The following is a 15,497-nucleotide window of genomic DNA, read 5'->3' on the forward strand; positions in this document are numbered from 1 at the left end:
TCGAGAATAAAATATGTCACCGCAGCACTGTAAATAGTACTGCTTTTCATTTCTGTCTGCAATGTTACTAATAACTTATTTTAGCCAAGAAAACAACATACGCATTACTTATTTGTCAGTATTGTACCGATCTACATATACCTACATATATATATCTACATATGAGATGAGATCCATTTCCTTTTAGATTGTCAAAAATATGAACAGCAGAGATCTCAACTGTTACATAAAATTAAAGTCCCGGCTGACAATAACATTTCTTGTTTCAATATTTACTTTCACATCAAGATAAATTAGTTCAACAAGAGATATCAAACTTTATTTTAGCTGCGACCAAAATTAGAGATTAGATTTCTTTAATAATTTATTTGTGTATTTATTTTTATACATATTTATTTATTTGTGAATTTTAAGTACATTCATTCAAGTTATTTTCAAAATATTGTCTTGTTAACAAAAACTCTTTATTGTTGCAAACACCCTATGTAACTTACTCTTTTTTTACACGGGAACAATAAAGTTCATTCATTCATATACCGCCCTTGGCTCATGTTGCATTTGTAACAACGCATTGAAAGTAAAAGTAATGTCGTCCCTTTGTTCAATTTCTTGTAAAAATGAGGTAATGGTCTGTCCGGTTATCGGTGTACATAATGTCGATGACCTCATTATTATTCACTCTCATTGAAAACACCTGGACTTGAAGAGTGACGTCGCCTGTCGGCACTCTTTGTTATGATGCTAATTCAACTTCCGCGTTTACCACCCACCGTCCCTGCACCACCATTCCTAACAAAACCCCTCCGATCGGTCGATCGATATATGTATGACCGTGGATACACTATACACAAATCTCAGCCATGGTTGATTTAGGAGTATTCTGCTTGAAGTACACCTTTTTCGTCTTCAATGTGATATTTTGGGTAAGTGCTATTTGAAATAGTTTGGCAGGGGAGTTTCAGTCTTTGATCACCACTTTCTGCTGGACGCACATCATGTATGTTAGCGACCTTGCGTTGTATGATGTTGACTTATTCCATTCAGACTTCACAGTAATACATTATTTTTACATCAAGTATCATATAGTGCTGAGTCACACAATCACAGTCACTTTGGTTGCAAATACAAATACGTTGGATCAGTATTATTTAATAAACTCTGTTCATAGTGTAGTTTAGAAGAAACAAAAATTATCAAATTATTTCGATTTTCGCATCTTAAATGACTTGGTCAAATTACCTGTGCACGTACTAGAATAAATACACAAATATGATTTTAGTTTTTTGATTCAACTGTTTTGTTTATGTCATAATTATAAATTGGAAATCCGAATTTTGTGACGCAAACAAGTGAATAGAAATCGTACTAGTTATAGTTACTCATACAATGTAAATCATAATCACATGATGGTTACATCATATGAATTACCGGTACACAATTGTATTGATATACCGTAACTATTAGGTATTACTATGGCAACTGAGGAGAGCCATGACTTCCTGTTTTCATTATTGTCACATTATCCATATTTTAATTGATTTCAATTTTGAAATTTCACTTTTCTTTGAAAATAAATTGACGTTTTCATTTTTTTTATCCATTTAGAATTAAAATTCCATTTTATAGTTTAAAATTTATTCATAACTGAATTTCTATATGTCTTTTGATTTGTAATCCTAGTTTGTTTTTGAATTTACACCTTGCTGTTCGATTTGCAATTTGACCTCACTTTTTGATTTACAATCCCGATACGATGGTACGACATGAAAGTACATGTATGTGTTTGTGTATCTCTGCAATAACTCTCTAATTCTTGAGAAGTTGACAAAGTTAAACTTCTAATTTCCATGAATTACATAATTCAGAAAAATTTACCATCAAATCTACATTTACATCAGATTTTATTCACAGATTCACATAACCTTTGAATATTTAAACAAAAACTGTAAGATTTAACTAATATTAATGTTGAATTATTTTACTTCCAAAACTTTCTGTTTAAAGCGAGAACACAAGAAATTTCATCCAGAGAAGCTAAAATAAATTCACCTCAAATGTTTTTTTTTAATTTTACATGTGCCAAATTATTGAAAATCACTCTGATAAATTGCCTCAGTGCTTTCAGCAAATATTTTCAATTCCAGCCAGCCATTTTCAAAAGACAATAAGCCTATACTTACTTTATCTGTATTGTATTGTAAAGTTATAAAAAGAAATAATCCCATTGCCATTTGAATAACAAATATTAAACAAAAACAGTACAAACTATTATTATTATTATAGCCATTTTCTTTGCATTACTTCTAATAAATAAATAATAGAACCCAAGATATTCAGAATTCATCTTCTGTTTCTTCTTTATAAAATAATTCACAAATCCTGTTGGCAGTTGGAGTTTTGTAAATTGTGAACTTTGCCATATTTATTTTTATTATTAAAGGATACTTACGCACATAATCGTTCTATATTTGGAATTCATGTTTCCTAATATGGTAGGATGAAAATACCCAGTGCAATATTTCAAAATTACGGCATGCTGTAACCTATGGTGGTACAGTGACAAATGTATAATAAAGTATTATATTATTCATTTATACAGATGTTCCCTCTTAAATACTAAGCCTTTCTTGGCAGTATGATTTTTAAAGCGAGGGAGTCGACACCTGCACATGCGTCATAGCGTGTCATTGTTTACAAACAAGCGTCTACCCATGAGCCTTTGCGTTTTTAGCGTGTGTTGTTATCGTTGATTGGGACTCAATTCCCGCGCGTACACAGGTGACTACCCTCCTGCTTTAAACACATGCTGATCATGCGAAGATAAACATGAGACATCGTTATATTTTGCTGTTATTTATTGTTTACTTTTTTAATAGATTATTGGTACTGTTATCATAGGTGTTGGTGTTTGGGCATACACATTGTCAAATGAAGTAAGTCATATTACGTCAAAAAAAAAAAATGTTTCTGGTCAGTGTGCACTTCAGTTAAAAAAAAGCCACTCTTGACTTTTTTTTCTGATTTTTGCCAAACTATAGTAAAAATGAAAGAAAAACAGATAAAAAAATAGCATTTACTACACAATTGTTTTCATTGTTCTCAGGACCAGAAACATTTTTTTTTTAAGCTTCACAAATTAATCAACTTGTTCTAACATCATCAACTTTATTATATGAAATAATGTTTGTTTTATAGGTCATCAATAAACATTCTGTCATGTGATTGATTATACATCAAAGCATTCAATTCGAACAAACAAATTAGTTTAACAAAAAACAAAGGCAGCATATTTATAACTTGTAATTTATCAAATGCTTTATTTAGAATTCACAACAAATCACTAAAAATCACAAGGTAACACAGTTGGTGTTGGTAATGTCGTTATCATCTGTTTAGATTGTCTTCATTTACATACTTTTCTATGATTATGTCAGTTTTATTTTTAGTAGGGTCTTATACCGGTAATTGTGACGAACGCTATTTTCTTCCTATACCCCGAATAGGGAATTTTGAAATGTTAGTTTTGCCATACGGGATCTCAATAAAAAAAATTGAAATTGGAGGAAAATAATGACAATACTGTATTTTTCTATTAGAAGTGAATCTCCAATAGTGACACATATAAAACATACTGAATCATTCAAATATTACTCATTTTGACCATAGAAATACTTTTGTAATTTACATAAACTCATACTCTACTATAATATAGCAAGTACGATACTTTCCTTATAAAACTTGCAGCCTTACCACACAGTGTTGCAGCCTCTATATTGCAGTCATGCTGCACAGTTCTTGCTGCATGGACATTTTTTTGCATACAAATTAGCACTGTAGCATGGATACGGCTACTTCCCGCACACATTTCAGAGTTCAGTTTTCAAAACTTACAGCATGTATGCGGCTACTTCCCACACAGATTGTTACAATCAAGTTTTCAAAGCTACCACCAAACCACTGGTTCACTTCACAACATTACTATCTATCACTACCTAGGTGAAGTGCTTATTTCATTGTGATAGTGAAGATATACTGAAAACTTCCACATGCAATGCTATATACAAATAAATTTGGGCATGCAGTAGTGGTAGCTGCATCTATGCTATACAGAAATATTTAAAATTATAAAAGGCATTTTTGCTTTTGATTGTCAAATAATGGTAGCTGTGTCTAAGTTGCACAAAAATGACCAGTGCATGAGAAGTTCCCCTGCCTTTGGTTATATGGTTAAGATAGTTGTGTCTATGCCACACAGAATTCATCTGTGTGATACCAGCTGCACCAAGCTGTAATGATTTATAATTATATTCCTGCACTGATTTTCTTTACAGTATCACTGCTATAACCATGCTGCATCAATGTTTTAACTATGCCGCACGGCTTTCATTTTCATAAGGGTTGTACTTGTAATGAAAATCATCATATTTTGATATTTAACATATTCTAGATTTTAACTGGAATATGCCATATTAAGCAGATTGATCTTGTATTTGACAGGGTGGTCTCAATTTTGCCCAACTGAGAGATGCTGAAGCAGATGCAATTATTGTATTTTTGTTTGCAAATTATCCACTATTAGTCATTGTTATTGGAGTGGTAATATTTGTATTGGCGCTCTCCGGTTGTGTCGGTGCCTTAAGAGAAAATATCTGCCTTTTGAAATTTGTGAGTATATATAATTGTTTTTCTATGAAGTCAGAATATTTTGATTTCATTTTCAGCACTTTCAATTGCTGTTATGATGATGTGTATTATTATTTAATTTAGAAATTTGCCAAAGCACTTTATAAAATGTTACTTGCTCCAGTGTGAGAAGCACACAACGAGAGTCTTTGCAGTTAGTGTGTGTGTGTCTGTATGTGTGTATCCGCCTGTTCCACTGATATCTCAAGAACTATATGTTGGTTTTTGGTGGGTTAATGCACAGATTTGATTAGGTTTTTGTTTAAATTCATGCATATTAATTACCTAATTTGCATGATAATTAACTAATTTGTAGCTGTTCATGACAGACTGTTCCACAGATATCACACATTGGATTTTGATGAAACTTGTTACATAGATGTTCTGGGACAATGCTCAACCCTGATCAGTTTAGTGTAAAAATCCATGCATATTAATTACCTAATTTGCATGATAATTAACTAATTTGTAGCTGTTCATGACAGACTGTTCCACTGATATCACACATTGGATTTTGATGAAACTTGTTACATAGATGTTCTGGGACAATGCTCAACCCTGATCAGTTTAGTGTAAAAATCCATGCATATTATTTACCTAATTTGTATAATTTATTTGTCAATTCCCACTGATATCTCAAGTATTAATCACCAAATTACAATGAAACTTGGCACAGACCTCATAAGTTAGGGTTAATATCTGTGCATATTAATTATCTAATTTGCATAATTAGTAAATTTTTGGCTTTTCCACTAATACATGTATTTCAGGTACTAGTCATTACATTTCAATGAAACTTGATACATAGATGCTCTAGGACAATGCACAGACCTGTTTAGTTTGCGTTTAAATCTGTGCATATTAATTACCTAATTTGCATAATAATTTATAATTTTTCGGCTTTTCCATCGGTATCTCAAGTTCTAATCACATAATTTACCTTTTGGCTTTCCATTCATTTTTTAAGAATTAATCATCACATTATAATAACTTGGTACATATGTGCCCTGGAAAAATACACAGACCTAATTTGGGGTTGAAATCTATGCATAATAATTGTTTAATTTGTGTAACAATTACCCATCTTCTTTTAAAAACCAATTATTGCATTTCAGTAAAACTTGGTATATAAGTGTCTGGAAACAATTAGTTTTGGATTGAAATTCAAGCATACTAATTACCGAATTTGCACAATATGCATAATGATCACATTTCATTGATATTTGGTTCATAGATGCTCCGGGGTAATCCACAGATGTAATTATTTTAATACTGAAAAATATGCTTATTTATTTTCTATATATTATAAGCCAATTTCTGATATCTCAAAAATCAGATTTAAATTGAACTTGTGGTAGAGGTGCTCTGGAACTAAACCACACACACAAAAAAAATGTAATTACTGTAAGTATTCTAAACTTATAAACAATAATGTTGATCACATTGTTTTCATGTTGATGTTGTGTACATCTCAAATAGGAGATGAATATTAGTTGCCAAACTTCTTGTTTGGAAGGCTAATTAATTTTTAATATGTTTCCAATACTCTCAGTACATTGGGCCATTCCAGTTTATATCTGCACCCCCCCCCCCCCCCCCCTGTTGATGAGGTCGGATTTCCAGCACTGTATGATGGGGAAAATACCCCGGATTTCCAACTGTATATGGTGAAACAGAATCTGGTAATCCAGACGAGTATGGAATAAAAATTCTGGAAATCCAGGCAGTTATGGCTACTTAATAAAATATGGCCTAGCTTATCTCACCACATACCGGTTGCTGAGGTTGGATTTCCAACACTCTATGACTAAAAAAACTTGGAATTCTGACTGTATTGGGCCAGTATGAAATAGATAATGATGGTGGAACGAATGAGCTCATCAACACCATGAATCAGGACTAGTTTGGATTTACATTATCAGATATAAAATTTTGAACTTGGTAAATTAGCATATTATGAGAGGTATATTTGGAAATCCTACTCTGTATGGTGTCACTAAGGAACTCATCAACACCATAAGTAGGACCTATAGTTTTGGATTTCCATTACTGTATGGTGAATGGTGATTTTGAAATAAAAATTTGTATGACTTATACACCCATGGAAATTATACCCTGTATGAAGTAAACACACAAACTCATCAACAGGGGGGTGCAGATATAAACTGGAATGGCCCCTTGGAGTTCCTTCTAAACTTTCTTTGATTTAATCTGTGTCCGCAGCTATTTGTAAGGATAAAATATCCCGCTGTCATTTGTTACATTAATTGTTATTTATATGGAGTTCCATTGACTTCATTGACTTGTGTTTTTCTTTTTGCTTTCCAGTTTACAATAGTATTATGTTTGATATTTGTTGTTCAAATGGCGATGGGATTATTCCTTTTTATAACTTTACAATACAATACAGAAAAAGTAAGTATAGGCTTATTATCTTTTAAAAATGGCTGGCTGGAATTGAAAATATCTGCTCAAAGCACTGAGGCAATTTATCAGAGTGATTTTCAATAATTTGGCACATTTGAGGTGAATTTATTTTAGCTGCTCTGGATGAAATTTCTTGTATTCTCGCTTTAAACAGAAAGTTTTGGAAGTAAAATAATTCAATCTTAATATAAGTTAAATCATAAAGTTTTTGTTTAAATGTTCAAAGGTTATGTGAATCTGTGAATAAAATCTGATGTAGTGGCTCCAGTAGCTTTTAATTCCAGTCCCCGGTGTACATGTATCTACATCTACTAGCTACCTATCAAGTTGTGTTTAACTCTTGTAGTAATAGCAATCAATCAGAACTCATGTTAGTATACTCTAATTGGTCAACAAATTGTGTCAAAGAAAAACAGCTTGAACGTGACTGGTAGAGTAATAGTAACTCACACATAATAGCCAAACAAGGAGATTTGAGAATTGATCTACTCTTGTCTGAAAATGGTATATGCTACGGTCTGTACGGTATGAGAACATTCTAAATTGTGATTATTCAGGAAAATGCTTGCCTGGAATACATGTCGTCATCATATAAAGTAAATCTCTATTTTTCCCACCCTATTAAAAAAACAATTAAAATAACACATTGAATATCAAGCACTAGTTGTTGACACAAGCCTCCTCATACATCAGTTTGAAGTAATGTTGAAAACTCAGACCATGTTTTAGAATTTTTATGTGAAGTCTACGATACGAATAATATAACCATGGTAACTGACTTTCTTCTATTACAGTTTTATACAAAAGTTGATGATATTATAATATCAGCAATTCAGAAATACAGAGAGGACATAAATTTACAAGAATTAATTGATGAATTACAGCAACAGGTAATGACAATTTTACCAAGACAATGTTGATCATTTTTTTATATATTTTTTATATTTTGTAGTATAATAAACAAGATACTATAAAACATTCAAATTTTTCTACTAAAAATATTTGCAGTTTCATAATTTAGTGGTAGTGTAAACAGCTTCAATTTTGTCAGAAACATCATTTCGTAAATTTGTTAGCAGTGAATGTGCGTTTTCTTTTAGATAAATAACTCATAATTTTTTTTCTTACTTAAATTCAGTTGAAGTGTTGTGGAGCAACAAGTTTTGATGATTGGGAAAACAATATTTATTTTAATTGTTCCATGGAATCAAAGGGATCTAGAGAAGCATGTGGTGTTCCATTCTCATGTTGTCGGTTAGATCCAGAGGTGAGAGAATTTGTTTTTGAAATTTACTAGTTTCTTCTTGCTTTTAATGATACCGGTAATAAAAGTCACTTTGGTAAACTATCATCATCATCTCATTAAGATTGTCTGCCATTGCATCATTTCCTTATGGTCTCAATAACCGTCCATTTACTCTTATGTCAAATAATTGATCAATATTTTCTTTGTTTTCTTTCTAGGAGACTGTAATAAACGTTCAATGTGGTTATGATATCCGCAAAGAAGGAATGGTAAGGGTTAGATAACTGAAAAGTTTTATCACAATTAGAAAAGTATTCTTAAAGAGGGGGAGTCGTCACCTGCGCATGCGTCAGATGGCCATAGCGTGTAATTGTTTACATACAAGCATCTACCCATGAGCCTTTGCATTTTTAGTGTGTGCTGTTATCATCGCTTGGGAGTCAATTCCCGTGTGTGCGCAAGTGACAACCATCGTAGTCGTCGAGCTGTGCATGTGTGAGATATATGGGTCTTATATAAACAAAGATGGCGGCTTTCACTGTTGCGCAGATCAACAAGTATGAACTGAGGTGTTTCCAAGCTTTAATTAGGTAATTTTCATGTGATTGGAAGGTACCAAGGAGTCACTGGCGGTAATCAGTGTATGTCGCGCCCAGGTCAAACCTCATACTTGTGATTTTGATTTGAAGAGCGCATTGGATTGTGGGAAAATCAATGTTTATCAACAGAGTAATATTGTTATATTAATCAGTGAGATAAATGGAATACTGAATTGTTTAAAACTGTGAAAAAAGTGTTTTACAGCAAATCCCAGAAGTATCGTCACTTATAATTTGTCAACAACTTTGATTACTCTTCAATCTGTCACCATCAATAACTACCGTTAGTAAGAAACTCTAAGAAATTTGTGACAATCATCGCCCCTAAGTTTATAGCAATATATACCCATGTCATTTTTTTCATATTTCTTTTTAATCATTTTGGTTAAGGCATGTAATGTAGCTAAAGGGAAATTTTTTTCCATTTTATCAAAGATTTTCAAATAAATTAAAAGGAAAGATACATAAAAATGTGCAAAATCTTAATTTTGGAGAGAAAAATGATGGCATTTGAAAGTTTGATGCAGTTCAAGTTTCAGATATATTGTGAGATTGTTTATGATAAATGAACAAAAAAATTAAAATATAACATTTGACTGCAGATCTGGGTTTTATTTCATCCACTTAGTTTCTTTGAAAAAAAAAATTCAAAATTTAAAATAACTTGAGACATTAGAAAGTTTGTACAAATGACAATTTTGTTTATAAGAAGGGGGTCCTGGTGCCATTTAAATTGTCGTTTGTTTTTGAGATTCTGTGAGAATGTTTGTTTGTCCTTATCGTATAATATTTATTCACAGAATGTGGAAAGAGGTGAAACAATATACGTTGTCGGATGCGTGACGGCATTTCGGCAATTTATTTCTGATAACTATTACATCATTGGTGGTGTTCCCATTGGGCTTGCTCTGTTGGAGGTAATATAATATTTAATTATATGTTTATTATGTTCAATTTTTCATATGTATGACTTTTTACTTGAATTAGTGCGAATACAAATAACAAATTTAGATAAAATGTCATGCTAGCTGAAAAGTCTGACATCATATATAAATGCATGCAAAGAATATAAAGGCAGAAAAAACAAATTTGTTTCTACGAACATGCACTTTTTTTCATTGTTTCAGCCAGCAATATTGTTAGAATAGAAATAGTTTTTAAGGATTTGAAAAAAATAATGATTTTTGTTAGCGTGTGCGCAAAAAAAAAAACAGTATGGAGCTGTGTTTTTTCACCACTGCACAGCACCCTCTGTTGAAAATGAAACCTGCAAAACCAGACCATCCATTTGGTATTTGTCTGAAGCCACTTTCCATATCTTTTTTTTATTCTAGATGTTTGGCGTGCTTTTTGCAAGAAGACTGTCAAATGAAATTGCCGCACTGAAAGCAAAGTGGAAGTACGAAAATAGATTCAAAAAGGACTTGAATGCTGCTACAAACGCTTCATATGAAACTGCCTAGTGATGATAATTGTTACTTTATTACCATATATATTCTATTAGAAGTGCAATACTAATAGAAGCGCATCAACAATTTATTTTATACTGAATCAATAAGACTTATTTGAAATATAAGAACACATATTTGCATAAGTGCAGACGCTACTACTAGAAAATACATTATTTTCACTGATTTTTGATGAGTTGAATGTAGAAAAAAAGGTATAAAAAAAGGTGGATTTATTTTTACTGAGTCATTCCATCAGCAAAAAATGTGAAAATAAAGTATTTTACAGTAATAGGGCGAATAAAATGTTACCGGTATATACATACATGATAGTTTGAATCATTTGTATAATGTCTTAGGCAGGCTCTATCTGAATTGAAGATTATAGGTCAGACTTTCATTATTATAGGTCAATGAAGTCAGCATGAAAAACAAAATTGATGTCACCAACCAATTTTTCAAGATACAAAATGTCATGGAAAATGTCAAAAGTAGCATTTTTACACTGGTTTCTATAGTGACATTATTTCTCATATTTCATCAGTGACATAGGATGAAGAAGTTTAAAAAAAATGTCATATAATTTTGTCAATTTTCAGGATGATTATAGTTTTCTATTATGTACAATAAGAAATTCTCTCCCATAATGCTTTGCATATATGTGCAGTAACATGCTCAGTAGTGTAAAATTTGAACTTGTCTCCCATAATGCATTGTGTATATGTGCAGTAACATGCTCAGTAGAACAAAATTTAAAGTTGTCTCCCATAATGCATTGTGTATATATGCAGTAACATGCTCAGTAGAACAAAATTTGAACTTGTCTTGGACTGCGCCTTATGTGTGTACAAATATGCTACATGTGTGATGTAATTCCAAATTAAGGAGTGTAAGCAATTCCATTTTAAATTTATTGTTGTACAAGAAACTTAAATTTTTTGTCTTTCACAAAAAACTTGTGTTGTATATATAATTTTCATACGATTTTAGCAAAAAGTAATATATTGATCTTTGTCATTACAACTACAACTTCCCAAACATTTTTTTTATATATTTTTGTTATTACTAAGTAGTTAAAAGTATTTTTTTCTAGTCATTGATCTATTCCCTTGTTATACCTACTGGAATATTTTTACAATACTCCACAAGGTTTTGTTACATTCCATTTAGAAGTACATGCATTTATTAGATGCGAGTATGGTACACTTATAATTCAACAAAAATTCTCACACTTGTGCCTTTTTTTATAGATGCTGTTTTACATTGTTGTCAAACTGCATTATAATTGATGAATTTCCATTATATTAATGTACCGGTACTAATAATTAATATTATTATTATGAAAAGTATAAAACTTGCAGCTTTTGACCCTTTAAAAAATGGTATAAAAAATATTGTATTACAAAAGTTTCATTATAAAAAGTATGTCAAGTATTATATTTTACTTGAAATATGGGTCATCTTGTTCAAACATAATAACATGTTTCGTCTGATGAGGAGTTATCTTTCGGGTTCATTCCATTCGTCCTTCTGACCGATGTTGTTCAAAGTTGGCAGAAGATAAATCTTAATAGGAGACATATGCACATCAATTTGTTCTTCGTTCTATTGACTTTTGGTGGGAATTTTAGTCCAAAAAAACCCCAAAAATTAACATTTGAATATAACATCAACCATTTCTCAGGCATGCTAAAAAGATTTTATTCAAATTTGGTATTACCATCACTCATTGCGAGTCATTGATGCATGTCAGTTTGTTTGCCATCTGATTCAAGTTGGCTGATTGGCTTTTGTTTGAATTTGGTACAAATTAAACACAAAACATAATTGGTTGCATAACCTTTTTAGTTATTTTTTATGAAATTTAACCACCTTGCAACCTTTTTTGTCATCAAAATAAAATGCCGGAATAACATTATTTACTTATCAACACGCAGACGATAATATAATAATATTGAACATGTTGGGTTATTGATGTACACCAATTTGTTTTACAATTACTTGTATGCCCTCCCAAAGAAAATTGTACATATATTAATGAAATGCAAGAATATATAAAGAGTGTTTATAATAAAGTATGTTATTAAATTTTACTCCGATAAAATTGTACTTTTTCTTTAGCTCAGCTGTCAAATTTGTCGAGCGGAACTTATCATATGAGTGATTGTCCGTCGTCGTCCGTGTCAATGTTTTACTTTTTCGACTTCTTCTTGAAAACTACAAGCCTGAATGCTTTGATACTTGGTGTATATGTACCTTGGGTAGACCTCTCTTAGGTTTGTTCATTTCATGTTGATATCTTCAATTCTCTAATTTTGATGAATATTTTTGTCATTTTTGGTAAAAAGTGATATTTTCGACTTCTTGTTAAAACCGCAAGTCCAATTGCTTTGATACTACATATATAGGTATTACATGTGCACCTCTCTCAGATTTGTTCATTTCATGATGATATCTTCAATTCTCTAATTTTGGTGAATATTTTTGTCATTTTTGGTAAAAAGTGATATTTTCGACTTCTTGTTAAAAACCGCAAGTCTGATTGCTTTGATATTACATATATAGGTACTACATGTGGACCTCTCTCAGATTTGTTCATTTTGTGATGATATCTTCAATTCTCTAATTTTGGTGAATATTTTTGTCATTTTTGGTAAAAAGTGATATTTTCGACTTCTTGTTAAAAACTGTAAGTCTGATTGCTTTGATATTACATATATAGGTACTACATGTGGACCTCTCTCAGGTTTGTTCATTTTGTGATGATATCTTCAATTCTCTAATTTTGGTGAATATTTTTGTCATTTTTGGTAAAAAGTGATATTTTCGACTTCTTGTTAAAAACCGCAAGCTCAATTGCTTTGATATTGCATATATAGGTACTACATGTGCACCTTTCTCAGATTTGTTCATTTCGTCATGATATCTTCAATTCTCTAAATAAAGTAGTTGTATTGAGAGCAGTCTACTATAAAGTGGTTGTATTGAGGGCTGATACTATAAAGTGGTTGTATTGAGAGCAGATACTATAAAGTGGTTGTATTGAGGGCTGATACTATAAAGTGGTTGTATTGAGGGCTGATACTATAAAGTGGTTGTATTGAGAGCAGATACTATAAAGTGAATTATTGAGGGCTGATACTATAAAGTGGTTGTATTGAGGGCAGATACTATAAAGTGGTTGTATTGAGGGCAGATACTATATAGTGGTTGTATTGAGGGCAGATAGTATAAAGTGGTTGTATTGAGGGTCAATACTATAAAGTGGTTGTATTGAGGGCAGATACTATAAAGTGGTTGTATTGAGGGCAGATACTATAAAGTGGTTGTATTGAGGGCAGATACTATAAAGTGGTTGTATTGAGGGACAATACTATAAAGTGGTTGTATTGAGGCCAGATACTATAAAGTGGTTGTATTGAAGGCTGATACTATAAAGTGATTGTATTGAGGGCAGATACAATAAAGTGGTTATATTGAGGGCAGATACTATAAAGTGGTTGTATTGAGGGCAGATACTATAAAGTGGTTGTATTGAGGGCAGATACAATAAAGTGGTTGTATTGAGGGCTGATACTATAAAGTGGTTGTATTGAGGGCCAATACTATAAAGTGGTTGTATTGAGGGCAGATACTATAAAGTGGTTGTATTGAGAGCAGATTCTATAAAGTGGTTGTATTGAGGGCAGATACTATAAAGTGGTTGTATTGAGGGCAGATACAATAAAGTGGTTGTATTGAGGGCAGATACTATAAAGTGGTTGTATTGAGGGCTGATACTATAAAGTGGTTGTATTGAGGGTCGATACTATAAAGTGGTTGTAATGAGGGCCAATACTATAAAGTGGTTATATTGAGGGTTGATACTATAAAGTGGTTATATTGAAGGCTGATACTATAAAGTGGTTGTATTGAGGGCTGATACTATAAAGTGGTTGTATTGAAGGCAGATACTATAAAGTGGTTGTATTGAGGGCAGATTCTATAAAGTGGTTGTATTGAGGGCTAATACTATAAAGTGGTTGTATTGAAGGCAGATACTATAAAGTGGTTGTATTGAGCGCAGATACTATAAAGTGGTTGTATTGAGGGCAGATACTATAAAGTGGTTGTATTGAGGGTTGATACTATAAAGTGGTTTATTCAGGGCAGATACTATAAAGTAGTTGTATTGTGGGCTGATACTATAAAGTGGTTGTATTGAGGGCTGATACTATAAAGTGGTTGTATTGAGGGTTGATACTATAAAGTGGTTGTATTGAGGGCAGATACTATAAAGTGGTTATATTGAGGGCAGATACTATAAAGTGGTTGTATTGAGGGCAGATACTATAAAGTGGTTGTATTGAGGGCTGATACTATAAAGTGGTTGTATTGAGGGCTGATACTATAAAGTGGTTGTATTGAGGGCAGATACTATAAAGTGGTTGTATTGAGGGCAGATACTATAAAATGGTTGTATTGAGGGCAGATACTATAAAGTGGTTGTATTGAGGGCTGATACTATAAAGTGGTTGTATTGAGGGCAGATACTATAAAGTGGTTGTATTGAGGGCAGACACTATAAAGTGGTTGTATTGAGGGCAGATACTATAAAGTAGTTGTATTGAGGGCAGATACTATAAAGTGGTTGTATTGAGGGCAGATACTATAAAGTGGTTGTATTGAGGGTCGATACTATAAAGTGGTTGTATTGAGGGCAGATACTATAAAGTGGTTGTATTGAGGTCAGATACTATAAAGTGGTTGTATTGAGGGCAGATACTATAAAGTGGTTGTACTGAGGGTCGATACTATAAAGTGGTTGTATTGAGGGCAGATACTATAAAGTGGTTGTATTGAGGGCAGATACTATAAAGTGGTTGTATTGAGGCCAGATACTATAAAGTGGTTGTATTGAGGGCAGATACTATAAAGTGGTTGTATTGAGGGCAGATACTATAAAGTGGTTGTATTGAGGGCAGATACTATAAAATGGTTGTATTGAGGGCAGATACTATAAAGTGGTTGTATTGAGGGCTGATACTATAAAGTGGTTGTATTGAGGGCAGATACTATAAAGTGGTTGTATTCAGGGCAGAAACTATAAAGTTG

General features: G+C 32.2%; 1 protein-coding gene across 1 annotated transcript; it reads left to right on the forward strand.

Annotated features, from left to right (window-relative positions):
• Positions 1–766: 766 nt before the first annotated feature.
• LOC102806975 (tetraspanin-5-like) lies at positions 767–12,496 on the forward strand. The gene is made up of 9 exons (XM_006823985.3): positions 767–923; positions 2,877–2,933; positions 4,498–4,665; positions 7,012–7,098; positions 7,905–8,000; positions 8,249–8,377; positions 8,575–8,625; positions 9,756–9,872; positions 10,290–12,496. Exons 1-9 carry the CDS (start codon positions 861–863, stop codon positions 10,416–10,418), a joined length of 897 nt encoding a protein of 298 aa, XP_006824048.1. The 5' UTR covers positions 767–860; the 3' UTR covers positions 10,419–12,496.
• The last annotated feature ends 3,001 nt before the right edge of the window (positions 12,497–15,497 follow it).

This window comes from Saccoglossus kowalevskii, chromosome 19 (genome assembly GCF_978046115.1).
Source record: "Saccoglossus kowalevskii chromosome 19, keSacKowa6.1, whole genome shotgun sequence".
NCBI lineage: Eukaryota > Metazoa > Hemichordata > Enteropneusta > Harrimaniidae > Saccoglossus > Saccoglossus kowalevskii.

What these genes read in the sequence shown, in the direction of transcription:
- LOC102806975 (XM_006823985.3), top strand. Translation starts at nt 861, where the DNA reads ATGGTTGATTTAGGAGTATTCTGCTTGAAGTACACCTTTTTCGTCTTC. An exon ending in TCTTCAATGTGATATTTTGG is followed by an intron (nt 924 to 2,876) that starts GTAAGTGCTATT and finishes CTTTTTTAATAG; the next exon opens with ATTATTGGTACTGTTATCAT. An exon ending in ATATCCGCAAAGAAGGAATG is followed by an intron (nt 8,626 to 9,755) that starts GTAAGGGTTAGA and finishes ATTTATTCACAG; the next exon opens with AATGTGGAAAGAGGTGAAAC.